Source organism: Ostrea edulis, chromosome 7 (assembly GCF_947568905.1).
Source record: "Ostrea edulis chromosome 7, xbOstEdul1.1, whole genome shotgun sequence".
NCBI lineage: Eukaryota > Metazoa > Mollusca > Bivalvia > Ostreida > Ostreidae > Ostrea > Ostrea edulis.
The window spans coordinates 3,243,376-3,270,635 of NC_079170.1; the positions used below are offsets into that span (position 1 = coordinate 3,243,376).

The window sequence follows — 27,260 nt, forward strand, 5'->3', positions numbered from 1 at the left end:
ATCGTCGATCGAGCACGTCTGGGATAAAATGGAACGACGTCTACGCCGTTTTCCAAAACGAAAACGAATGATGATAGTAACGTAAAACTTTCGTTACTATCATCCTCGCTGTTTTTTCAACGACGAAATTTCTGTTCATATCAGCCGTATAAAAGATAAAATAACACCAGATCGTAATTGTTGCTAATGTATGATATTTCTTCTATTTTTAGTCACTGTGACCTTGACCTTTAACCTTTTTTCTCCAAAATCAATAGGGGTCTTCCTTACTTGGTAATAGGGGTATTCCTTACCTGGTACATAACATTATCTTTAAGTATCATTTGATTCGGATTTAAACTTTCTGAGTTATCATCCGGAAACCAAATATTTCTGAAATTTTCATTCTATATTCGGTCACTGTGACCTTGACCTTTGACCTTTTTTCTATAAAATCAATAGGGGTCTTCCTCACTTGGTACCCAACAATATATCAAAGTTTTATTTGATTCGAATTTAAATTTTCTGAGTTATCATCCGGAAACCAAATTTTTCTGATATTTTCATTCTATTTTCGGTCACCTTGACCTTTGACCATTTTTCTCCAAAATCAACAGGAGTCTTCCTTACTTGGTACCCAACAATATTTCAAAGTTTCATTTGATTAAATTGTAAAGTTTTTGAGTTATCATCCGGAAACCAATTGTTGACGCCCAACCACCCGCCATCCCGCACCACCAAACCAATAGCCGAGTTCAACTTCGTTGCAACTCGGCTAAAATGACCTCAGATCACAATGTTATTACTTGATAAGGTTTCACTGTTAATCTTTAACGAAACTTAAATTAATAGAGTTAAAAACAACAAAACGTTTAGAATGAGAGTAAAAATCCAATGGGAGAAAAAAATTATATTGCATTTATTTCTCCAATAGGATTATGGTGGGATTACAATTTGATGAAAAGTGAAGATAATGAAGTGATCAATCTCATAACTACTATAAGCAATACAAAATAGAGAGTTGGACATAGATGTGAGAATCTCATAAAAATCCTATTGGACGTTTTAAAACCTCAGGTGAACATACATTACAGGTATAAATTTTGGCGCATGTCTTTTGAGCATAAAATCCCACCACCTTGCAAAGAACTAATCTGTATCCTTAATAAAAGGGTTGGGGAAACTCCGAACTTTTCTCACGTCCGGAGTCAACGATCGCACTTTTATGAAAGCTTAAGCTACAGTTTGCATTGACGCTCACATTCCTAGCACTTGATTAATTGATTGATTGGGACTCAGTTTCCGTTAATGTTCAGATAGAGCCATGATGTTTATTGCTACCTATCAAACTGCTTCTGTTGAATTGTCCGAGACTAACAGACTACATCCGGGACGTCTCATCTGAATGGAAAGAGTTGAAGAACTGGTCAGTCTGTCTGAGTAGTGGACAGTGCCCGCGTCACGATCTGTGTAAGGGGTACGCTTCTCAGACTTCATTTACAAATCAGTTAAGTCTGTTTAATATATCAATTTTGATGTGTGTCTCGGAATTTTTCAGTGTTTAATCATGTAATTGTACTCTGTACAGACCAAACAATGAATCGGAGGAGGGTTATGTACATCCTACACACTTTAGTTCTGTGTCTGTTCATTAACCTTTAATGACAACATTTGATTTGTAAAACTGATTTATCACAGTCTAAACATTCATTTGATAAGGAAATGTTATCTTTGGGAGAGAGATTCATTCACACTGGGTATTTATTGGTAATGTGTATGTAACAGACACACGAACGCACGCGCACACACGCGCGCACACACTCCCACACATACACACGAACACACATACGCGTAAGCACCTTCAAGTTGGGTCCTCTAACTCAGCACGGGCAAATGGGAACCCCCTTTTCTAGCTGATATTTTGTAATGGTTTTTTGGCTACATATTGATTTTAATATTACCAAAGACATGTGCTATTTCAAATTTTGATTTGACAAGTATTTCACAATATGACCTAGCACCTTCAAGTGAGGACTTCCGGTACAGATACACCCTGCCAACTTGGGACAACGATACACACACAATCAACTGAGGACACCGTATACATACTGACAACTGAAACCGTTACAGAATAGCAATAGCTAATTCATGTGTATCAAAACATTCTTGCAGTTTTTACATAAAAGTGAGAATATTTTCCCATTACATTTTCGAGCTCACTACGAAAATCTTAAACCGAACGTACTTATATTCATCATAAAGAGCAAAATGAAAATAACTATTGACTTTATTACCCGGTCTCTCCTCGAGGAAATTTAAAAGTTTGAGAAATTTATATGCGGAAACTTAAGCATAGGTTTTTAGCAATGCTGCAGTTTTTTCCTTTTAGAGAAAAATCATGAAGTTGTCAGGACAACGAATAGACAATGAAAGGATTTTCGCAACACAGAATAGTTGCATTAAACTTGAAAATTCAAGTAGATGTCGACATTCCCTTCACGCTGCATCTCCACGACCAGTCTTGCACATGCATAAATTATACGAATAGCGCATGCGAAATACGTTGGAGGTTTCCGCTGATGTTGCATATCCAGTTTTAGTTTGTCGAAAGCATAATGTATATATTTTTCTAAAATTTAATGTTCATTCCTTTTGAATATTGGAACGATTTTTAAAATCACAATATACATTTGTGAAATTTCAAATGTCGAATGTCATTTAATGAGTATTTCCTGAAATATTGTTAATATACTTCAGAAATGTTTTTAGCTCATCCTGATATCTGTCGGCATTCTCCTGACATAGACATCAGAAGGATTTTAACAATGATCCGATATAGATATCACATTAACAGATAACTTTAGTAGAGAGAGTGTCAAATAAGTATATATTCACTTTGAAACATCCAAACATTTGATTGATGACACCGTGTAAGAGGATTTGATCACCTTAGTCTATTGATGTCAAATCGATACACACACACCATCAAATGAAGACTATTACTTTTTAGGTTTGTTACTGACATTTTTTCATAGAGAATAACATACTTAATAAGAGTTTTGTTTTGTTGATGACCAAAACCTTTTCAAATTATTATATATAAGAAAGTTGCTGAATTTCGCCACTCGCCAACAGTTACTACAAAAATTTAGACGTCAATCACGTGACGCATTTTAATTAATGACAGAACGTCATTCTAGTCCGAGGCAAAACAATTTAATATATACTTGCATTCAACTGAGACCAATTCATACACACCGTCAAATGAAGAATGTAATATACACACAGTCAACTGAGGTCAAATTGATACACACACCTGCAAATGAGGACTTTGATATACACACAGTCAACTGAGGTCAAATTGATACACACACCTGGAAATGAGGACTTTCATATACACACAATCAACTACAGGAGCTAAGCCCGTTTTGGGCCCGAACTCTGTGATACCATAAATATAGAAAGGGGTCTAACTCTGACACGGTTAAAAAAACTAACCACTCGCTTCAAATGCCTATAAAATCTTAAACTAGGTAAGCTATGCGTAATTTGTCGTTTTCCTTGCATAGATTAATGTTTTAACTACTTGCATGCCAAATTTCAAGTCACTGGTTCTTCAAATAACAAAGATATACGTCATCGTTCTCTCGATTTCACTTGTTTATTTTTACTAGGACATTTACCGGTCCAGGTCACGGAGAGTCGTTTCTCGCCTATGACAGCAGCGAAATTCAGACTAGTATGGAAGATTTCGGACCTGTCAATTAAAATTTCACATCAATTATACGCTACTTGCTTCCTCATATTTTAATAATGTTCTTCGTGTAGACGTTACACGACTTATTTTTCCTCAGCAGTATCAACTGTTTAAGATTTTATAGGCATTTGAAGCGAGTGGTTAGTTTTTTTTCTGTGTCAGAGTTAGACCCCTTTCTATATTTATGGTATCACAGAGTTCGGGCCCAAAACGGGCTTAGCCCCTGTGCAATCAACTGAGGTCAAATTGATACACACACCTGTAAATGAGGACTTTGATATACACACAGTCAACTGAGGTCAAATTGATACACACACCGTCAAATGAGGACTTTGATATACACACAGTCAACTGAGGTCAAATTGATACACACACCTGCAAATGAGAACTTTGATATACACACAATCAACTGATGTCAAATTGATACACACACCTGCAAATGAGGACTTTGATATACACACAGTCAACTGATGTCAAATTGATACACACACCTGCAAATGAGAACTTTGATATACACACAGTCAACTGAGGTCAAATTGATACACACACCTGCAAATGAGGACTTTCATATACACACAATCAACTGGGGTCAAATTGATACACACACCGTCAAATGAGGACTTTGATATACACACAGTCAACTGATGTCAAATTGATACACACACCTGCAAATGAGGACTTTGATATACACACAGTCAACTGAGGTCAAATTGATACACACATCTGCAAATGAGGACTTTCATATACACACAGTCAACTGATGTCAAATTGATATACACACCATCAGATGAGGACTTTGATATACACACAGTCAATTGATGTCAAAATGATACACACACCATCAAATGAAGACTTTGAAAATCAGTTTATGAGGGGTTATTGTAATCAAAATGTTCGTGGACTGATGCTATAAAATCATCATCGGCAAAGCTACAAGAATGAAATTTGGCATACTTATAGATATACACAAGTTTCACTTATATATACGATATTCATTCATTAATTAAGTATTATTGATGATAAAACACCGGGCAATACGTCGACACGGCACAACCCTAAAATTATATAAGATACTAGTACTCTGCTTTTTATAAGGATCAAGGAATGATATTTATATCTATTGATAAAGGTTCGTGAATCTTTAGAAATATAATGTAGTACAATTATACATACTGCTGCAAATTTTAACATTATTTCAACCGTTTCTGTGGATTTTTGGTCGATTGCGTGAATGAAGTTCTAAACATTGTATACAAAAAATGACGATGGCGGACAGTGTATTTTTCCGTAGCGTAAGTAACATTTGTCTTAAATTTGGAAATTGACCAACAGAAACTGTTTATCAGTTTTGCGAATCTGGTGTATCATATCAAGTGTTCCAAACTCTAATTATTAGAAGGCTTAAACACTTTAAGGAAACAAGAGGCCATTGGGTCAAATCACTCACCTGAGTCACCTTGGCTCATATTTAAAGATTTTTCCTATATATTCACATGCAAAACTTTGATCCCTATTGTGGCCCCATCCAACCCCATGGAGCCATGATTTTAACAAACGTGAATCTGCACTATGTCAGGAAGCTTTCATGTAAATCTCAGCTATTCTGGCTCAGTGGTTCTTGAGAAGATTTTAAAAGATCCTTCATATATATTTGTATGTAAATTTTTGATCCCCTATTGTGGTCTCATCCTGCCCTCGGCGGACATGATTTTAATGAACTGAAATCTGCGTTATGTCAGAAAGCTTTTATGTAAATTTCAACTTTCCCGGACCGGTAGTTTTTGAGAAGAAGATTTATAAAGATTTTCCCTATGTAAAACTTTGACCCCCACTTGTGGCCCCACCCTGCCTCCTGGGGCCATGATTTGAACAAACCTGAATCTGCATTATGTCAGGAAGCTTTCAGGTAAATATCAGCTTTTCTGGCTCAGTGGTTCTTGAGATGAAGATTTTTAAAGATTTTCCCTATATATTTGTATGTAAAACTTTGATCCCCTATTGTGGCCCCATCCAACCCCCCGGGGGCCATGATTTTAACAAACTTGAATCTGCACTATGTCAGGAAGCTTTCATGTAAATCTCAGCTTTTCTGGCTCATTGGTTCTTAAGAAAATTGATTGATTGATTGATGTTTTCCGCCACACTCAACAATTTTTCAGTTATTGGTGGCACCCAGTTTTTTGTTTTTTGTTTGGTGGAAGAGAGAACCCGGATACAATTAATATACCTGGGAAGAGATCACCGACCTTGCGAAAGTAATATGGGAAACGTTCTCACTTACCGGCGCGAGCGGGATTCGAACCCGCGCCGACCAGAGGTGAGAGGCCGTGTGATTTTGAGCGCAATGCTCTAACAACTCGGCCACGTAGGCCCTCTTTCTTGAGAAGATTTTAAAAGATTTTTCCTATATATTTGTATGTAAAACTTTGATCCCCTATTGTGGCCCCATTTCAACCCCCGGGGGCCATGATTTCAACAAACTTGAATCTGCACTATGTCAGCAAGCTTTCATATAAATTTCAGCTTTTCTGGTCCAGTGGTTCTTGAGAAGATTTTGAAATGACCCCACCCTAATTTTGCGATTATCTCCCCTTTGAAAGGGACATGTCCCTTCATTTGAACAAACCTGAAAGCCCTTCACCCATGGATGCTTATGGCCAAGTTTGGTTGAAATTGGCCCAGTAGTTCTGGAGAAGAAGTCGAAAAAAGTTTACAGACAGCCGGACAAACGACGGACAACAGGCGATCAGAACAGCTCACTTGAGCTTTCAGCTCAGGTGAGCTAAAAAGAGAAAGTATTAATGACGACGAAAAAATAGGATGTCCATAGGTCTTATGGGTATATATCAACACGATCAATACTGATTGACTAATTTCTTTGCGACTTCGCAATAATTTCAAGACAAAAGAAATAGCGCTTTTTGTTTCTTATGATTAGGAGAAGTTCATCCAGTTTCTTTCGTACGTAAGGGTATTGCTGCCAATTGATATAATTTTTTGCTATGTCGTAGGTACGAGATACTAAGTCGTACGAACGAGATACTAAGTTGTACGAACGACATACATATGTAATAAGTCGTAATTACGAAATAATAAGTCATATAAACGACACATACTCAGTCGTACGCAAGAAACAATAAGTCGTTATAACGAAATATAAGTTGTAGTTACGAGATAATAAGTCGTACGAACGACATAATAAGTCGTAATAACGAGATACATGTAATAACTCGTACGAACGAGATAACAACTTGTACGTACGAGAAACACCAAGTCGTACGAACGACATAATAAGTCGTTATTACGAGATACTAAGTCGTAATAACGAGATACTAAGTCGTAATAACGAGATACTAAGTCATAATAACGAGATACTAAATCATACGAACGAGATAATAAGTCGTTATTAAGAGATAATAAGCCGTTATTACGACATAATTAAGCCGCATGAATGACATAATTTCACCAAACAACAAATATGGACGGCGTAGAAATAGTTGACAAGCTTGTGAAGTTTTATTTCAAGTTAGGATCTAACCACAAAGAAATTTTGCAATCGCTAGCTTTTTATAATGGGATCGTGATTAGTATTAGAAGCTTGAGACGTCTTTTGGCAAAAATGGGTTTGTTTCGCCGCAAAGGTTATTCGAATATTCTTGCTGTGGCTATGTTTATAACGGAACAAGTTGACAAATCAGGTCAGTTACAAGGATATAAACTGTTACACTTGAAGTGTATCAAGAATGGTTTTGTTGTGAATCAGGAGAGTGTTCGATTGTTGCTTCAAGTTATTGATCCAGAGGGCGTTGAAACAAGACAGCGAAACAGATTTCAGAGGCGAAAATACTTATGCAGTGGACCAGATTTTGCATAATACCACCTTCACACTCGCGGATTTTTCTTACGAGTCCTTACGGATCTCAGACTCGTAGTCAATCGCAAGCATTCGTAAATCACTCGTCGGTATCCGTTAATAACTCATCACAACTTGCACACACTCGTAAGGATCCGTGAAAGTAGGGGCAAATTTTTTGACATGTCAAAAAAATTCACGATTGTCCACGGATTTCATTTTCCATAAATAACCCGTAAATAACTTGTAACAATCCGTTAGACTTTAGTATCGTAAACTGGTCGCAAGAACACGTAAACTGCTCGTAAGAATCCGTAAAACACTCGTAAAAATTTTTTTTTACGAATCTTTGCGGCTAGTTTACGAGTTGTTTACGGATTATCACGAACGCCTAAGTGATATTTACAATTGCATTCCCGTCGGGTTACAATCGCTTTTACGCTTTTTCAGAGTCATTACGAACGCTTTACGTATAGACACGATTACTTTACGAGTACATACTTAAACTTTACGATTAAGGAAACGTATGAAAGACGCAAAATCTGATAGTTTCTTTCAGTTGTTATCAAGACATTAAAGAAGTTACACATTAATGTCAGGGCTGCGTTCAAGATCGTAGCGGCTAGCCTAGCTATTAAACGCACTGTATGAATTAACGCTTGTTATTCCTACGTAGGGCTAGAGGACCCAGAGATCGTGGTTTATATAACTTAATATTTTATGATACGGTATAATGAAGATACTGCATGTCTTGTAAATTATGGAATTGTTCTTGGGAAGCAATCTATTTTTAGTGTTCTCTGCACATTTTTCCTTTGACTGAAGTGTGACACTTCAGTTGAACAAAGTATATTTCACTCAACCTACATGTATGAATGTTTTGTGCCAGGTTTGGTTGAAAGTTGGCCCTTCGGTTCTAAATAAGTTTAAAATCATAAAGTTTACAGATGGACAGATAGATATAAATAAATGGACACCAGAAAGCTTTTAGCTTCAAATGAGCTCAAAACTAATGAAGATTTAGTTCCTGTTCAGCAAGAAGCATTGCTCTAGTTTTCTTTGATCAACTCCCATGAGTACAATCTGTGATTTGAATTACATGACCTTGACCTAGACACCTTGAGATTCATAATACTCTGTCAGAACATAAACGTACTTTGTGTCAAGCATAGTGTCACAGTTTCAGGAATATCTCTTGAGAAAGTTTTAAAATCTTGATAAAGACCCAGGTGCAAGATCACAAGCATACCAAGTATAAGCTTGATGTTTTCTGTCATTGTAAAAGTTTTCAATCTAAAATATGACTGTAATCAAATTCTAGGACCTTGACCTTGATAAGAATTAGAATTGGTAAATAGTTCATAGTAAATCATTAAGTATCATACAAGCTTTCATGAAAAGCAAGTTACTACTGCCTCTTGATTATATGTCTATGCACGGTATAAAAATTCTAATGAACATACTCTCCATCAAAGTTTGGAGAAATTACAAAAGCTTTAAATTTTAGTGTCAAAAGTATTCAGTTTTACTTTGGAGACATAGGGAATGAAGGTCAGGACAATGCTAAATTCTTGCTCTGTACTGGTATAGTCAAAACCCTCTCTTTGAATATGTAGCTTTTAGTAAACGTAAAAGACTAAAGTGTTCATGAGTGTATTTTTGATGCTTATTATCTCGCTAAGACCACTTTTAAAATATCTCGTCCGTACGACTCACTGTATATCGTTTGTACGACTTATTATCTCGTTATAACGACTTAGTATCTCGGTATTACGACTTATTATGTCGTATGTACAACTTATTATCTCGTTATTACGACTTACCATCTCGTTCGTACGACTTATTATCTCGTCCATACGACTTATTATCTACTTCGTATGATTTAGTATCTCGTTACTACGACTTATTATCCCGTTATTACGACTTAGTATCTCGTTATTACGACATAGTATCTCATTATTACGACATAGTATCTCGCTATAATGACTTATGTCGTTTGTACGACTTTCTGTTTCTCGTACGTACGACTCATCATCTCGAAATTACAACTTATTAACTCCTTATAACGACTTCTTATCTTGTAAATACAACTTATTATCTCGTTATGACGGCTTATTATGTCGTACGTAAGACTTAGTATATGTCGTTTATACGACTTATTATCTCGTAATTACGACTTTGTATGTCGTTCGTACGACTAGTATCTCGTACGTACGATATATTATCTCGTAATAATGACTTATCTCGACTCGTACGTACGACTTGGTATCTCGTTCGTACGACTTAGTATCTCGTACGTACGACATACCAATAAATGGATTAGAAAGCAATGGATAATAGTCTTACGTTACCACTTTGCACAATAACGTCGCATGGCATTAACCGAAGCGCGGAGTTTGCGCCGAAGTAACTGATCGTGAAATATATAAAAGTGTATACTAAGCTTTTACAAGAATGCATTACATTGAAACTTTCCACACTTACAGAAAATATGTCTAATAAAAATTACAATAAAATTCATTGCAATCGAACGAGTACTTTTTGTTATATGTCATTAGTTCATGAACTTGATAATCACTCGTACATTCAGCGAACCGAGATCAATTCTCTATGTACATACAGCGAACCGAGATCAATTCTATATGTACACACAGCGAACCGATATCAATTCTATATGTACATACAGCGAACCGAGATCAATTCTATATGTACATACTGCGAACCGAGATCAATTCTATATGTACATGCAGCGAACCGAGATCAATTCTATATGTACATACAGCGAACCGAGATCAATTCTATATGTACATACAGCGAACCGAGATCAATTCTATATGTACATTTACCGAGAATTTTCTCCCCTCTTTTTTAAAAAAGAAATCCGATTGTGTTCATACAGCTACTGATAAAAGCGAGTCAAGATTTATCTAGTTTAAACCTATTTGTCCGCGTATAGATATATACGCATTCCTTAAACCTTTTTTTAAAATTGTCCTCAAACGCATTATTTTGTTCATTTAGTGAGAATGCTATTTTTTTCAAATAACTATAATAAATATGGTTTATATTGTTAAATGGTGTCGTATTTTATACTTTTGAGGTTGACTTTGCGTGGATTACTTTGTGATCGATCGAAACTTTACCCACATTGAGAGCGCGGACTGAACGGACTACATGTACATAGACTGACGTCATACTTTCAAATGTAGTTGTAGTAACCTTTCATATATGGAAGAATTGGCTGCCTTCTATATGATGTACTATTTTCTTGAAACGCCCGCTACCTTCATATCCGCATGAACCACCAAAAAAAGCATTTTTTGTTTAAATATACACCGTCAAGTGAAGGCTTTGATACATTTGTACACAAAGTCTACTGAGGTCAAACTGATCCTAACCTGCGCAATGGAATAAGCTACGCAGATATTTCTACCAATATTTCCTTCGATTTTTTAAAAGAAATTTTACAATCATCCCAAGGTAGATTTGATAGGGGTTTAAATGAAAGATCATAAACTAATACGGTACGTCGTTCAAGTTATCATGACATTTATTATTTAGGAATCATATACAATAGCTTTTAAATTGCAGTTTACCGATTTTGTGAAGTACTAATTATTTGTAAACGTATTTGATACTCTTGTCACTGTCTCGATCATCAGGCATGCTAGAGTTAAGATGTGTTTTAAGACGAACTTACAACATATCTTAGTCACAAGTGCGGCTAACAAAGCTATCCTAACTTTGGAGACTTCCTAATCTTCGTCATAATTTTAAAACAACAATGGGGTACATAGGGTACACCTGTTAAAGTATCGATACTTGTAAATATATATGACTTACGTCCAATAACAAGATAATCAAATTGCCAACCATGATTTTTCATGAACTGGGGCTCATAACATAAAGGGTACTTAAGTCTAAGACCGTGCTTATGTAGGACTTAAGTACATTCTTAGACTAGATGCATGCTAAGCTAGGACAATTCGAGCAAAAATTAAGTTTGTCTTCCATACTTTTTACACGTTTAAAGATATAAATTAATGATTCCGGGATTAGCATTTTCTAGGGTACAAAAATAACAAGAGGTACTGTGAGCAATGCTCACTAAGAATACCCCCCGCTTACCCCAATCTCCGAAAGGGTGTTGTTAATAGGTATTAATTACCACTTTCCTGAGTGTAAAAATATGGTATGCCTTTGTAGAAGAAAATGGAAGGTATAGTCCGAACACAAATACATGGTATAAACCTATAATTTTGAGTTCGAGATCAAAGGTCAAGGTCAGAAAGAGGTCATGAATGTACATGACACATCGTCTCATGGTGATACACCCATATCTTATGGTATGACTATGTCAAAACCCTATAATCAAATTTGACCTCAAGGTCAAAGTTCAAGGTCATATAGAGGTCATGAAGGTACCCGACACATCGTCTCATGGTCATACACTCATGTGTCAAATATGGTATGCCTATGTCAAAGAACAAAGAAGTCATGGCCCTGACACAAATCCATTGTAAAAACCTTTAATTTTGACCTTGAGGTCAAGGTCATATGGAGGTCATGAAGGTACATGACACATCGTCTCATGGTGATACACTCATGTATCAAATATGGTATGCCTATGTCAAAGAACAAAGAAGTCATGGCCCTGACACAAATCCATTGTAAAAACCTTTAATTTTGACCTTGAGGTCAAGGTCATATAGAGGTCATGAAGGTACATGACACATCGTCTCATGGTGATACACTCATGTGTCAAATATGGTATGCCTATGTCAAAGAACAAAGAAGTTATGGCCCGGACACGAATCTGCACAGACAGACGGACGAACGGACAGATAGTGATTCCTATATACCCCCCTGAACTTCGTTTGGGGGATATAAATATCAGTTTGTAAAGTATAAGATAAATAGATTTAATATTTATTACTTCAAATAATGGGATTATTTTTTAATGTTAACATTTAATCGAAAAATTCATTATGAAAGCAACTTTAAAAACTTTAATCGACAAGATAAGGTCTTTGTATAAACTGTGTATTTACGAAGATAAATTAACCTTTCTATGATAATTTATTATCATTACATGTTAGATATGTATTAAAATACAAAGGAGATAGCAAGAAAGTTTGTAAACAATTTGATGTAGTTTTTTTGAAAATTCAGTCACAGGGTAACAGCAAACGTCCTTCACATACAGGATATTTTAAATTTTGTTGAGATTTGTTTGCTGGACATGACTTTTGGTGCTTCCATAAGTCTGTAGCTACAACAACGGCCAAACAGTGTGCACATGGCAGGTATTTTTCTTTTTCTTCATTTTTTCTCGGTCTGTACTTTGGTACAGTCCGTGTTCCCTTTTCAATGAATGCTGCTGTCATAGGCGAGAAACGTCTCTGTGACCTGGACTAGTAAATGTCCTAGTAAAAATAAACAAGTGAAATCAAGAGAACAATGACGTATATTTTTGTTATTATAAGAACCTGTGGCTTGAAAGAAGTAGGTACAGTTTCTAAAGTCATTTGGCCCAAAATATCGATGATTTCACTTGGAGTTCAAACCCTGGCATTCAAATAAGGAATGGATTAGCAAACCCCAAATCTGCTCAGTTTGATCAGCAAAATGATTTGTGTCATGTGACGAGAGCTAAAAGTTGGCATAAATTTGCAGAAATGCCATTTTCAGTTAAAATATCCACAAATTCGGGTGATTTTCCTTTCCGAAAACATACAGCGCATGCGTCGAGCAAATTCATATTCAAGTATGTTTTTCATCTTAACATAATTCACAATATATATCATTATGGAACGCCGCAGCTGTCTTAAGGCTATAAAATATGCAGTATATTGTCACTGATATATAATATCAAGTTTATTCCTTATTCAATGGGTCTATTCTCTATACCATTAAGGCCATTTTTTATATCATTACGTCTACTTGATATAATATGTAGTGAAAAACCAATAACATGATGTCAAATCAATGTATTACATAGTTGGGTATACATAATATTCAATCTAAAATCTATAATATGTTGTCGAGGTTGTATTTCATTAAGTCATATTCATAAATCAGAGGGTTCAGACGTTATAAGATGACGTCAAAACAACATGTCACTCCGTCGTTTTAAACAACGACATCAAACACACACAATATCAAGTCTATCCTCTGTATCATCAAGTTCATTTATTATGACATGCAGTGAAAACACTATAATATGATGTCACAACAATACATCATTAAATCCTTTTCACATGACATGTGGTTCAATGTATAATAATTTAAGTAAAAATTTTATATCAGTTTCTCGTGTTTACTGTTATTTACTCTGTTTTAAATGACGCGCTGTGAAATATTTATAACACATTGTCAAAGTTAGGTTTCATTTCATCGTTCATAAGTTACATATACCGCTACGTTATTATACGATGTCAAGACAAAACACCGTTATGTTGGTTTTATATATTATGTTGTTGTATTCCGAATGATTTAAAGTGCATTCGGAGTTTCTCTCGCCGAATCCTGGTGGTTTCGCCTCAATTACATGTTCGCCCCAGTCACAGTAGTCGAGTGGTATCGCCGATTGAAATTCCACACAATTCCTATCACACATTTTGCAAATTCTTTTCCCTATTTCCTTTAAGTATAACTTTCTTTCCGTCAGTGTTATTCTTACCTCTCACTTTCAATTCTGAGATTATGAGCACTTTTTCTAATTTCGCAGTTTTAAAAACCTTTTAAAAATATATTTTTCATTTTCGAAATTTGTTTACAGTCAAAATATGTAAGAGATTCTACACAGGTAAAAGGGGGGGGGGGACCCGACTATATAAATAACGCAGCAGGCGCGGATCCAGAAATTTTTTCCAGGGGGGGTGGGGTCGAACCTATTATATATAATATAATAACAGTCAACTCAATTTTCTTATAAATCGTTATATTGTAATTTTTTTTATCTTTGCAAATTTCGGGGGTCGGGGGAGGGGGGGGGTCCGGACCCCCCACCCCCTCTAGATCCGCGCATGCGCAGTCTTCAACTATATACGTTACCTGTATTAAATTGGGGCGAAACCACCTATGGGGCGAAACCACACGATCCTCTGGCGCGAAAAGTCATAAAACATGGAGGACCTACGCGAAATACTTGAAGAATTAGGTATACCTAACGTTCTTGAAAATTTCGAGAGGGAAAACGTTTCACAAGAAATGACATGTATGTTATCGGACGATGAATTAAAAAGGTTGGGCATAGAAACAATAGGATTGAGGCATAAACTGAAACAACTTCTCGATTTAAGGAAACATCAACCTTCAACTTCTGTCATTTCTGAAAGATCGCGCCTATTCAGCCCTTATTCTCGCACTTCAGCAAGTAAACCTGGGAAAAGATCACGTAAGAAAGAAAAGTTTATCACGCTGCATTTTCTCTGCTTGGCACACACAGGACAGAAGAGTGTCCCAAACGGCAACGAAAAAGAAGTTTTGAATAAAGCAGGACTAGGAAAGAAAAAAATTCTTTTGAAAAAATCTGATGATGAGAAGGAATTAGCAGAAACACTTATTTCGAAAGAAGTAAATGAAGATGGTGATTTTGTCGGCTTTCCAAAATTAGCAGATGGGGGTGGTTTTGAATTACTTCGCAGTACTCAAAACTGCAGAGATTTAACTTTAATAAACTGTTCATGGTCAGCTAAAGAATTGCAGAAAAATGTGAACCCACAGGTTACCATATACATTAGACCAATACAGAAAAATTTATCGACTGAAGCTATCGTTAATCGTCCTGAAAAATTGGCAGAATTGAGCATTGAAGAAAAATGTGTGACATGTGGAAGAAAATTTTTAGTAAGGGAACTACGAAAACACACAGAAACATGTGACCAAGCACCCTCAGTTTCTACAGATGTTGATACTACCAGTATAGTGCCAGTAACACAAATCGTGCAAACTGATGTACCAGTTGATGTTAATGGAATGAGTTTTTTTCAGGGCCTATTCGAAAGTAATGACATTACCCTTAGAGTGGCCCCAACAGTTGATATCGAAAGTGTTGCAACCCCATCGATAGAGTTTGAAAATGTTACAACCCCATCCATCGAGGATGAAAGTGTTGCAACCCCTGTGCATGTTGAAACTGTAACAGGTGTGACAAATAGAATAGTTAATTTTTGCAAAACACAAAATATATTGGACCCTGTTGAAATTTTGCGTAAAGTTCAAAATGAAATGGTGACTGGTAGACCTTTGGAAGTCGTTGACGTTACAAATAGTTCTGAAGGCGACACAAACTTCATTTTGGTAGACAGAACTCATCTTTTGGAGACATCGTTTGATGAAATCAAAGGAATTGAGGATCTTAGAAAGACTTTAGAAGTACAGTTTTATGATGAGGTTGGTATAGATATTTAAGAAATGCATATAGAGTGATGATAAAATTTGAAAAAAATGGTAACAAATTACTTTTAAGAACAAATGTGGGGTGATTATGACATCAAATATGGCATCTTTGGTGGCCAAGGGTTTATGATCCTCTCCGCTTCTCTACAGGTGTAGAAAAGCGGAGCGGCGGATCACAAACCCTTGGCTAGCGAAGTTAACAATATGGCTGAAGAGTAGAGAAACAACCTAGGAATGCTAAAGTTTTATTATATGAAGTGTGACTGTCAAAATTCTAAAGGATGAAAGCACTAACAGATGACAATATTGTTGAGTTTAGTGAATATTGACTTTTGGGAGGGGGGATATTTTATTATTGTATCAAGATTTGGATTTACAAACTATGTAATTATGCATAAATTTATATGCATATATATACTTTTTGTTGTAGACGGCTGTAGATTATGGAGGCCCCAGGAAGGAGTTTTTCAGATTAGTTTTGCAGACCATCAAGGAGAAATATTTTGACAGTGGACTGAGAGAATTACTTCATGAAGATTATGAAGTTGTTGGAAAGACTTTTGGTTTGTATTAAACTTTTAATTTATAATAGTGTGCTAATTAAGTAACTACATTTAAACGAATGTCAAACAAGAAATTTCAGTGCAAAGAGCCAAGACACTTTGGCCTGAAAACTGTCATCCAAAAGACCAAAAGGGGAGGGGGATTTGCCTTATAAATTTTGTACCCTCCCAATTTTACTATAAATGTAACATATGAATAATCAAATGTTACAATATATTGAATAATCATATTAAAGTACTCCTGGTGTATAATATCATGATTTTAATTGTTTTCTCTTTCTTTTTAGGGGGTTGGTGGGGTAGCGATATCTAATAGAATTATATGTTCTTGTTATTGTATGAATAAAATTTTGTACATTTATTAACATCTACTTTTACACAAAAGTATAGAAATATTTCATCATCAACACTAGAGACAATGATGCCTTGTTATGATTCTGTAATAAGCAATATTGTTGAGTTTTTATAGAAATAATGTTTAAAATGTGCTTCTTTTTGTTAATAATGCCTTCCGGGGCCCTTGATTGGTCGATGAAATACCTTGTTCAGGGAAAGTAGGGTTTTAAAAAAGACTTATCATAAATTATGATACAGATACTAAGATGTACAATGTAAATTAAAGCTGATTTCAGAATTTAGGGAGACTCTTAAGTTAAGCTAACAGGAACTCTTTTACATAGAAGCTTGAATGTTATCTTAATGTATTATAAATGATAATGTTACAGACCTTTGGAGTTTAAATGCATGTGATTACAAGTATGTTTGTATTGCAGCTTTAAGTATTCTACAAAATGGCAAAATCCCAACTTTTTTGGACCCAGATGTAATCCAGAAGATATTTTCTGATTCCACAGACAATCCATGCATAACAAGCTTGAGAGGAGGGCTTGAGACATTGGGACTGTATACAGTAATACTTCTAGTATAATTTTGATTTCAAAGACCTTCATAATTGTGTGAATATCAAATTTACTCATGTACTGGAAAAAGTGCTATGGATATATGTACATTAGGGCTGTGCGGTGCACCGAAAATTCCAATACATTGAGTTTTATACCATTCGATTCTATGTACTGATTACAAATTCCGGATTTCGGTTTGGTTTAGATTTTGCATGCACCAAAACAACAAGTATGGCGGATGTGCAGACGTGTATTTTTATACAACAGAGAATCAAATCATGACTGTTGAGATTTAACATTTTCACCACTCAGATACATGTACCAACTGGGCAACAGAATATGATCAGCCAGATCATTGCAGTGTATCTTTACATGATTTATGACTTTTCTGTCAGTGCTGGGGATCGTAGATGATGACACAGATTAAATGATTTGACAGTTGATATGAGAGAGAAGTAAAGATTTTCAAAGACTCAATTGATTATGATAGAATTGTTGAATTTTGACATAAATGAAAACAATATCATATACATTTTAGATTGACTAATAGATTTGTATGATAATCCAAAAACTATGCTGCACATTAATATAACAAAATTTAATAGACTGTTAGTGAATGTTTTCTTTTTTTATCAAAGTTAAAATATGCAGTTATAGATATGATGTTTACAAATGACGGCATATAGTTAAATAAAACTTGAATGAAATTAGATGAAGTATGCTACTCATTAAGAATATAAATTTTTGTACTGTTATTGAATAAATTGGACCGAACATGAACTGAATCGTAATCTAACTTAATCGTGCTGCTCTGAATCGAAACGGAATTGAACTAACCCTGAATCGTCGCAGCCCTATATGTAATGAATTTGCCATCAATGCTGTGTACATAAGTAATTGTGTGCTATTTTGGAATCGATCAACAGTTACAATCAATGAAAATATGTGCTGAAGGTTTATTAATATGTGAGATTTTTTTAACACTTAATGATTGATGTCTACCCATCTGTCTGTCACAATCTGTAAACTTCTCACATTATTAGATATCATCTGTAGATTGAACCAAACTTGCACACATATGCATTCTTGTGTATAGGGCTTTAAAAATTACTAAATCATATCTACATGTGTACCATACCCTGGCATTTAGAAAGGGAGGAGGAATTATTGAACATAGGTACAATGTAGTGATCATTCGAAATCTTTCACAAGAATTTACAAAACTTCTGTGAAAGAATTATTGTACATTCTAAATTGTTCAATCAGTGGACTCGGGCTGCTCCCACAATTGTCAAATCAATATGAAAACATCCTTATACTGAGTATAATGCAGATTCTGTATATTTCACAAACTATTCTCTGGGGCCACGAAGGGGCATAGATTTTAACATAGATTTATATTGGAAAACATCTTTAGAATTTTCTCAGTACCAGTAAATGCCCAAACTATCAGATAGATATGAAAGCTTGTTGAAAATATGGCATTAGGGAAAAAATATAGTGTGGGTTTAAAGATATTCAAGTTCATGCTGTTTGAGATTGATTGACATAGTAAATCCCCAGAAGATTGCATGATGACGACTTTCATCAAAGGTAGTATATTCTTAATTCTATTGCATTTTTCTTTTAGATTTGTATGCAGCTTCCAAGTTTTCTGTACCTTTTCCAAAAACATTCATTACCCTTGACATTTAGGATGCTCACATTCCTTCTAAAGCCTCAATTTTCTCAAGAGGGCAGCAACAACATTGAAGTTGAAAAGAAGGTCTACGCTGCATTTGTTCGATATCTAAGAGAAGTCGCAAGTAAGACATGCAAGTCTGTGTAACGGTTTTGAGAATGTTTTCCTGTTTTAAAGAGTCCAGGTAGACATTTTGGTTTTTAAGCTCACCTGAGCTGAAAGCTCAATTGAGCTTTTCTGATCGCCTGTTGTCTGTCTGTCCGTCTGTCTGTACACTTTTTACATTTCATTTACAGATCAAAAACTACCCACTCACTTCAAATGCCCAAAAAATCAGAAAATGAGTGCAGTATGCATAATTTACCGGTCTCCTTGCATAGATTAATGTCTTAACTACTTGCATGCCAAATTTCAATCCACAGGTTCTTAAAATAACAGAGATATACATCATCATTCTCTCGATTTCACTTGTTTATTTTTACTAAGACATTTACCAGTCCAGTTCACCAGGTGGTTTATCACCTAAGACAGCAGCAAAATTCAGACTAGTGTGGAAGATTTTGGACCTATCAATTAAAATTTCACATTGATAAATAAAAAAGCCAAAGGTGCACAGATTAGGTCCCACACGAAATGGATATATGAAGGGGAAACGAATTTGTCCTTTTTTCTCAAACATGAATCTTCCCACCAAGAAAATAATATTATTAAATGTATCAAATATGAAGATAATATTGCCACTATTTGTAATGATATTTAAGGTAAAATGTATGATTTCTACACAAAACTATATAAATGATCAAATATTGACGACAATAACATGAAATTCTACTTAGATAGTACCACTATATTGTATAAAGTTAACGACAAACAGAAATTAGAATTAGACCGGTAAATTACGCATATTGCACTTATTTTCTGATTTTTTTAGGCATTTGAAGCAAGTGGGTAGTTTTTGATTGGGGTTAGAGTTTGACCCCTTTCTCTATTTATGGTATCACAGAGTTCGGGCCCAAACCGGCTTAGCCCCTGTGGGGTAGGGTCATTTAAAAATCTTCTCAAGAATCACTAGGCCAAAAGAACTAAAAAGAGCTAAAATTAGTCTAGTCAATCTAGCTCATATATGAGCAAAACCTCAAACTAATTGCAACAGAAATTAAATTTTGATTATTCATGCAAGAAAACACATGCAAACAACAAATTAAAAATCGGCTTTTGTATTTCAATGGGAAAATTGGAATTTTGGGGTAAAATGATGCGCTTACCATTCCAGTCCTATGTTTCACATATTTAAAACAGTGTATAGTAAAGCTTACGTTACCAATTCTTTATTAAGCTGAGTTTTATAATAGTTTGTACTACATCTATGACGAAACAAGGTTCAGTTTCTTCGATTTTATAAAGAAATCTTTAATACGTGCACTTCGTCAAATTCTAGAGTTTGGGAAAGAGGGAGGGGGGGTATAGCCGTATTTGACATAGTTCTATCCAAATTATTGTGCAATTAATATCGAGAATTTCAGAAGTAATCTGTTTTAAAAACAATGGACACATAGAATTAAAAGCAAAATGAATCGGGCACGAGCATCGTAAAAAAAAAAATGGGGTGGGGTGGGGGAGTTTGAAGATAATTTCACAATATTGCCTGAAAATTGACAAGTAAATTTTAATCCAAAGTTATGAAAATCCTTGATATGGGGGGGGGGGGGGGGGCTAAGGTTGTTCTCTCAGTTCAATTTTACACTTCCACTCTGTACAGTTCACGACAATGCTATTTTTTTTAAAAAGAGGAGGGAGGGCAACCAATCTGTCTAAAAATCGACCTCTGCGCCTAAAAATTTATCAACTTTGCATGTAATGATAAAAGGGGGTAGAGCCATTGTTGCTACATGCCCGATAATTATATAAGTGATCATTTTAGTAATTGCAGTACAGTTCAGTCCATGTTTTTACAAGTACAACGGCTAGTGTCACAATTTACCTTGCATTTACAGCGAATAACGTTCAAAAGTTTATCTGGCGCGACTTGTAATTTCGTTAACGGATACAAAAATTGCTGAAAGCAGTGATAAACCCCAGTTCGAAGGATCCAAATTAATTATTTCTTTAGTCCACTGTATGACTTAAAAAAAATTCTTGCAGTGCTCCTCTTCTGCAGCTGTAATTAGTAGTTAGTGGCAATGACTGAACGTATAAAAATGATATTGTGTTAGACAATACTTCACAAAGCAAATCTCCTATAGGTGTCTCTATGGTATTCCATCGTACAAAGTCGATATGACATCGACACCAGAAGATATCTTTTTCTCTATGGAATCCTCATTAAGGAAGGTGAAGATAACGAACAGTGATCCATCTTGTAACTCCTATAAGCAATACAAAATAGAGAGGTGGGCAAACACGGACCCCTGGATATACTAGAAGTGTGATCAGGTGCCTATGAGGAGTAAGCACCCCCTGTTGACCGGTTGCACCCGCCGTGAGTCCTATATCTTAATCAGGCAAACAGAGTTACCCTTATTCAATACCATTGTGCCAAAAAACGGCCCAACAATCGATATTAAACAAATCAGACAGATTTGACCCAATGATGTTGTATTGGCAAAGTAGATTGTTATAACGACCTAGAATTTGTGAAATGCTGACTTTAAACGAGACAGTTGAACCCCTGCACCATCAACTTGTTTGTCAGTAGCCTGCCCCCATTTAAAAACTAATCATATACAGAATTTGTTCCCGATTTATCTACATTTTGACATTCCATTGCTTTCTTAAGTATACAGGACCCGTTCCGATGCCGAACATTCTTGACGTGTCGCATCCTGTGAATGCATGTAGAAATGGCAAGGATTGACAAACTTCGTTTCCTAAAAAGACGTCTTGTTTTAACGATATTCTTCACTTAGGGGCAATATCATTAAGGAAATAATTTTATAATTCAATTTAAAGTTAGGAAATACAATATTCTATTATTTGTATAATTAAAAGTTCAATTATTTTGTATCTCTAATTTTTTTTGTAAATCTACCATTTGGTAGAAGTTACATTGTATCGTCAATATATATGTTGTTACAAGGTGAAGGTCAGTTGATCCGGGTGTGTATTGAATTTGAAGAGCAAAACAGAATGTATGCTATAGGCCTACCAGTGCTTATAGCTTCGATATATCCATTTTCTCGCAGTTTATCAGGGTCTCTGTCCAAGCGGGTTTTGAAAAGGTGACTGGGTGTGTTTTTAGCTCACCTGAGCTGAAAGCTCAAGTGAGCTTTTCTGATCGCTTTTTGTCCGTCGTCTGTCTGTCTGTTCGTCTGTCTGTTAAACTTTTCACATTTTCGACTTCTTCTCCAAAACCACTGGGCCAATTTCAACCAAACATGGCCAAAAGCATCCTTGGGTGAAGGGCTTTCAAGTTTGTTCAAATGAAGGGCCATGTCCCTTTCAAAGGGGAGATAATCACAAAAATGCAAATATAGGGTGGGGTCATTTAAAAATCTTCTCAAGAACCACTGGGCCAGAAGAGCTGAAATTTACCTGAAAGCTTCCTGACATATTGCAGATTCAAGTTTGTTCAAATCATGGCCCCCGGTAGTAGGATGGGGCCACAAGGGGGGATCAAAGTTTTACATACAAATATATAGGGAAAAACTTTAAAAATCTTCTTCTCAAGAACCACTAAGCCAGAAAAGCTGAGATTTACATGAAAGCTTCCTGACATAATGCAGATTCAAGTTTGTTCAAATCATGGGCCCCTGGGGTTGGATGGGGCCACAATAGGGGATCAAAGTTTTACATATAAATATATAGAAAAAATCTTCTTCTCAAGGACCACTGAGTCAGAAAAGCTAATTTTTACATGAAAACTTTCTGACATAGTGCAGATTCAAGTTTGTTCAAATCATGGCCGTGGGGGGGGGGGGGTGTCAAAGTTTTACATACAAATATAGAAAAAAGCTTTAAAAATTTTCTTCTCAAGAACCATTGGGCCAAAGAAGTTGACATTTACATGAAAGCTTTCTGACATAGTGTAGATTCAAGTTTGCAAAGAGTAGTTTGGGCCATAATAGGGACTAAGGTTTTACATGCAAATATATATGGAAAGTCTTCAGATATGGGCCAAGGTGACTCAGGTGAGCGATGTGGCCCATGGGCCTCTTGTTTCATGATGGTGCTATTAATGTAATGTTAATCACTGATTGAAAATAATGACAATTTACTTTATTTTTTTACACAGATATTATGATATAATAACATAAATAAAGTCTAGTAAAGTTCTTTCTTCTCCAGGTGGTCGGAGAGAACACTTGTCCTTAGCAAACGTACTACAGTTTGTGACAGGAGCTGATGAGGAGCCACTACTGGGGTTCAAAATCCCACCCACTATCCAGTTTCCAGAAGTCATGAACTCATTCATTCCAACTGCCAACACATGCATCAACTCTCTCCAGCTTCCAAGACCAAAACCAGACTTAAATGTGAACTTTCCTTTAGATGAAAAGCTATTTGAATTATATGATTATGCTTTCTTAAACCTCTTTTATGGACTGCATTAAGTTTTTAACAAATTTTTAGTCATTCTCTATCACCCAATCAAGTCTCAATTTTTTTTTATAAGAATATGTAACACAATTATACAAGTATCACCACATACTTATTACAAAAAATTCTACAGTTTGTATGTAGGGTCCATGGGTACAGCTTTAGGGGATTTGTTTCATAAAACTTGCTGAATTTAAAAGAAATTTGTTATATCAATATAAAATAATCTTCATATATAGTGAAGAACTAGTAAAGTGCACTGGTCTGGGTCAGGACAGGACTATTTTTAGTGCAAAGTTTGATGTAAATTTACACAATGTATCTTAAAAGATCTTCCTTCAAAATGTGTAGTAAGAACCTGACCAATTGATATGAAAGCATTCTTGTATAATAATGCACATTCAAGTTAGTTCAAATATTGGTACCAGGGGAGTTGATGAGGCCACAATAGAATTTCAAAGTTAAATGTATAGAATACCAAAGTTGGCACAAAGCATCCTTAGGTAAAGGGAATTCTAAATTGTTAAAATAAAGGCCACCTTCCAAGGGGAGATAAGAAAAGGTAAAAATAGAGTAGGGTCATTAAAAAATCTTCTCAAGAACCACTGGGCCAGAAAAGATGAAATTTATAGATGAGCTTTATTAGGTAGTGCAGATTCTAAATTGATAAAATCATAGCCCCCGGGGGTTGGATGGGGCCACAATAGGGGATCAAATTTTTACATACAAATATATAGGGAAAATCTTTAAAAATCTTCTTCTCAAGAACCACTGAGCCAGAAAAGCTGATTTTTACATGAAAGCTTTCTGACATAGTGCAGATTCAAGTTTTTCAAATCATGGCCCCCGGGGGTAGGATCGGGCCACAAGGGAGGATCAAAGTTTTACATAGAAATATATAGGAAAAATCGTTAAAAATCTTCTCAAGAACCATTGGGCCAAAGAAGTTGACATTTACATGGAAGCTTTGTGATATAGTGTAGATTCAAGTTTGCAAAAATCATGGCCTCCAGGGGTAGGTTGGAGCCATAATGGGGACTAAGGTTTTACATGCACATATATATGGAAAGTCTTCAGGTATGGGTCAAGGTGATTCAGGTGAGCAATGTGGCCCATGGGCCTCTTGTTAACTCATCTGAGTCGAAGGCTCGAGTGAGCTTTTCTGATCAAAATTTGTCAGTTGTCTGTCAACGTCGTCGTAAACTTTTCACATTTTCCTCTTCTCCTGCAGAACTATTGGGCTAATTTCAACCAAACTTGGCACAAAGCACCATTTGGTAAAGGGGATTCAATTTTGTTCAAATGAAGGGCCATGCCTCTCTCAAAGGGGAGATAATCACAAAAATGCAAAAATAGGGTGGGGTCATTTAAAAATAGTCTTCTCAAGAACCACTGGCAGGGCAAAAACTGTCCAAAATCAATTAATTTTCAAAAATCCTTTCTTTACAACTACACATCTACATGTATATGAAGAGCAGGAACGCCTCCACCAAAATTATAAATTCATAATACCCTGGATAGTAGTTTTTGACTCAATTTATTATCAATAGCAATAAAGATGATGTTATTTAAATGTTTTACACAAATTTCATAATCACAGGGGTAGGGATTTTGGTTTGAGGGTGGGACCAACATTATCATAATGATTATTGTCTTTACTTCTTAAATTTTACTGAAACTGTATAAAAACTAAATGTATAATAAAAAACAGCAGAAAAGTACGCACTAATTTTGAATTTCATAACAAGGGTTGTGACTCGAGGGCTGGTCCAAAATAACCGTATAGTGGGTTGGTAACAAGCCATCCGATGCGATTTTGTAACAATTTAATCCGTCATGTTATAATGGGGAATCGCCCCATATGGGTGTACTTCTGTTTTGGGCAGTATGTGGTTGTCTATATTGTAGCAGGTCGAAGATTGTTTTTCCTTTACATTTAACATGTGTATTATTGTCAATGCCACATGTAATTGAAATCCATTACTTTATGATTTTTTGTATTCTACATCTTGCCATAAGTTACAGGTATAACTCTGTCTCAAAGTCCTTCTAGTCAAAAGTCTGGTCATTTTGTACTTGTAACATTGCAAGAGTTTTCATTTTCCCCATTTTGAGAAAATAACTGCTTGCTAAACTTCGTCATTTTAGATGAAATATTACTTAAGGAGACAAGTGTTTTTTTGTTTTTGCTTCAAATATGTTGTGAAGTATCACTTTTTTATGCACCTTGTACATGTAAAGACCATCACATGGTTGTGCAAGTCAGCTTTCAGCAACAGGCTTCATTTTGATGCAGGATATATTTTTTGTCCATTCATAATAAATTTTCATATTCATGTATATTTCGGACCTGTTTCATACTGGGTTTTTTAAGAGCAATATGGTCATTTGGTCTCTTCTTTATTTGTACATTTATAATTGATAGGAAGCACAAGTATTTAAGTTATTAGTGTTTATGATTTTTTATATTAACTAAAAAAAACCTTGTCATAATTGGGGGGTGGGGTGGTAAATAACTTACTGACAATTAATTGAACTTTCTAATGCCAATACATGTACTTTGTATGAAGTGAATGATTATAAATTTTATTTATGAGGATACCATCCTATGGGAGGAATAAAAATGTTTCATCTACACACATTGATAGAAATTGCAGCAATGTATCAACAAGCCAAAAGTAGATGAAACTCATTTGAGTTGATCATTAGGTTTTGTTTGAATAGAAAACTCTGTGTAAGTTACACTATTGATTTGTTACAACATTAAATATAATTCTAAAAGTTGTTGTTTTGTCTCTTTATTTTCATTTGTACAATTTTACTGATGGTTCTTTATTATATCAAGGACTTTTAAGTAAACGTCAATTCCAAAATTTGTAGAATTCCAAGAACTAGTTATTTCCTGGTCAAGTTGGTGTTTGCAAGCGGAAGTGATCATGCTATCTGAAACGGAGGTAATGATTGGTCTGCCATCTACATCATCATGATCATTGGAATTTATTCCAAAACCCTCAGTTCCATATTCTGCATTGACAAAGTCTATGCCCGTAGGATTCTGAATATGTCCCGAGGTCCATAAAGCTTTCGGGGACGATTTTGTTGTTCTCATTCTATGTCCAGCCCAAGCATCTTGCCAAATTTTTAGTTTCTGATTTATAAATGGAATGTATGTATAATGTAGAGCTGCTATCTGCAAATCATCAAGTGGATCCAAAATCCCATCATCTTCCATGTAGTAGAATAATTTGTAGAAAAGAGCCAACACACCAGTATAGACATCTCTCCACAAGCGCTCTATTCTTTGATTGTGCACACTTTTACCAGTAAGCATGCTTCCTCTGCCAATTCCTCGATTGGCAATCATAAAATCAGCAATTGCAGTATTTTCTAATCCCTTATCTGAACGAACTCTGAGTGGAAGGCCAAATTGAGAAACACCCTCAGTAAAACATTTCAACAATGTTCCAGCTTTATTATTGTCGAGACAGTTCAAGAAAATTATCAAACGACTGAAACCATCAATGCATCCTGCGATGATCAAATGCCACCGAATGAGTTTATGGTTGGTATCTATATGCCATAGATG

General features: G+C 35.5%; 1 protein-coding gene and 1 long non-coding RNA gene across 2 annotated transcripts in view; both read left to right on the plus strand.

Moving 5' to 3' along the window:
- LOC130047667 (uncharacterized) overlaps positions 1 to 27,260 on the plus strand; it is a 151,431-nt gene that overhangs the window by 58,349 nt on the left and 65,822 nt on the right. The window lies entirely within an intron of this gene.
- Positions 14,640 to 26,457, plus strand: LOC130047655 (uncharacterized). Its single transcript, XM_056143027.1, has 5 exons — positions 14,640 to 15,986; positions 16,423 to 16,555; positions 17,329 to 17,465; positions 19,088 to 19,262; positions 23,423 to 26,457. Exons 1-5 carry the CDS (start codon positions 14,718 to 14,720, stop codon positions 23,686 to 23,688), a joined length of 1,980 nt encoding a protein of 659 aa, XP_055999002.1. The 5' UTR covers positions 14,640 to 14,717; the 3' UTR covers positions 23,689 to 26,457.

Excerpts from the sequence above, each read along its gene's own strand:
- LOC130047655 (XM_056143027.1), top strand. The coding sequence starts at position 14,718 with ATGGAGGACCTACGCGAAATACTTGAAGAATTAGGTATACCTAACGTT. Across the intron at positions 15,987-16,422 it reads AAGTACAGTTTTATGATGAG|ACGGCTGTAGATTATGGAGG; the intron begins GTTGGTATAGAT and ends TTTTTGTTGTAG. Across the intron at positions 19,263-23,422 it reads ATATCTAAGAGAAGTCGCAA|GTGGTCGGAGAGAACACTTG; the intron begins GTAAGACATGCA and ends TTTCTTCTCCAG.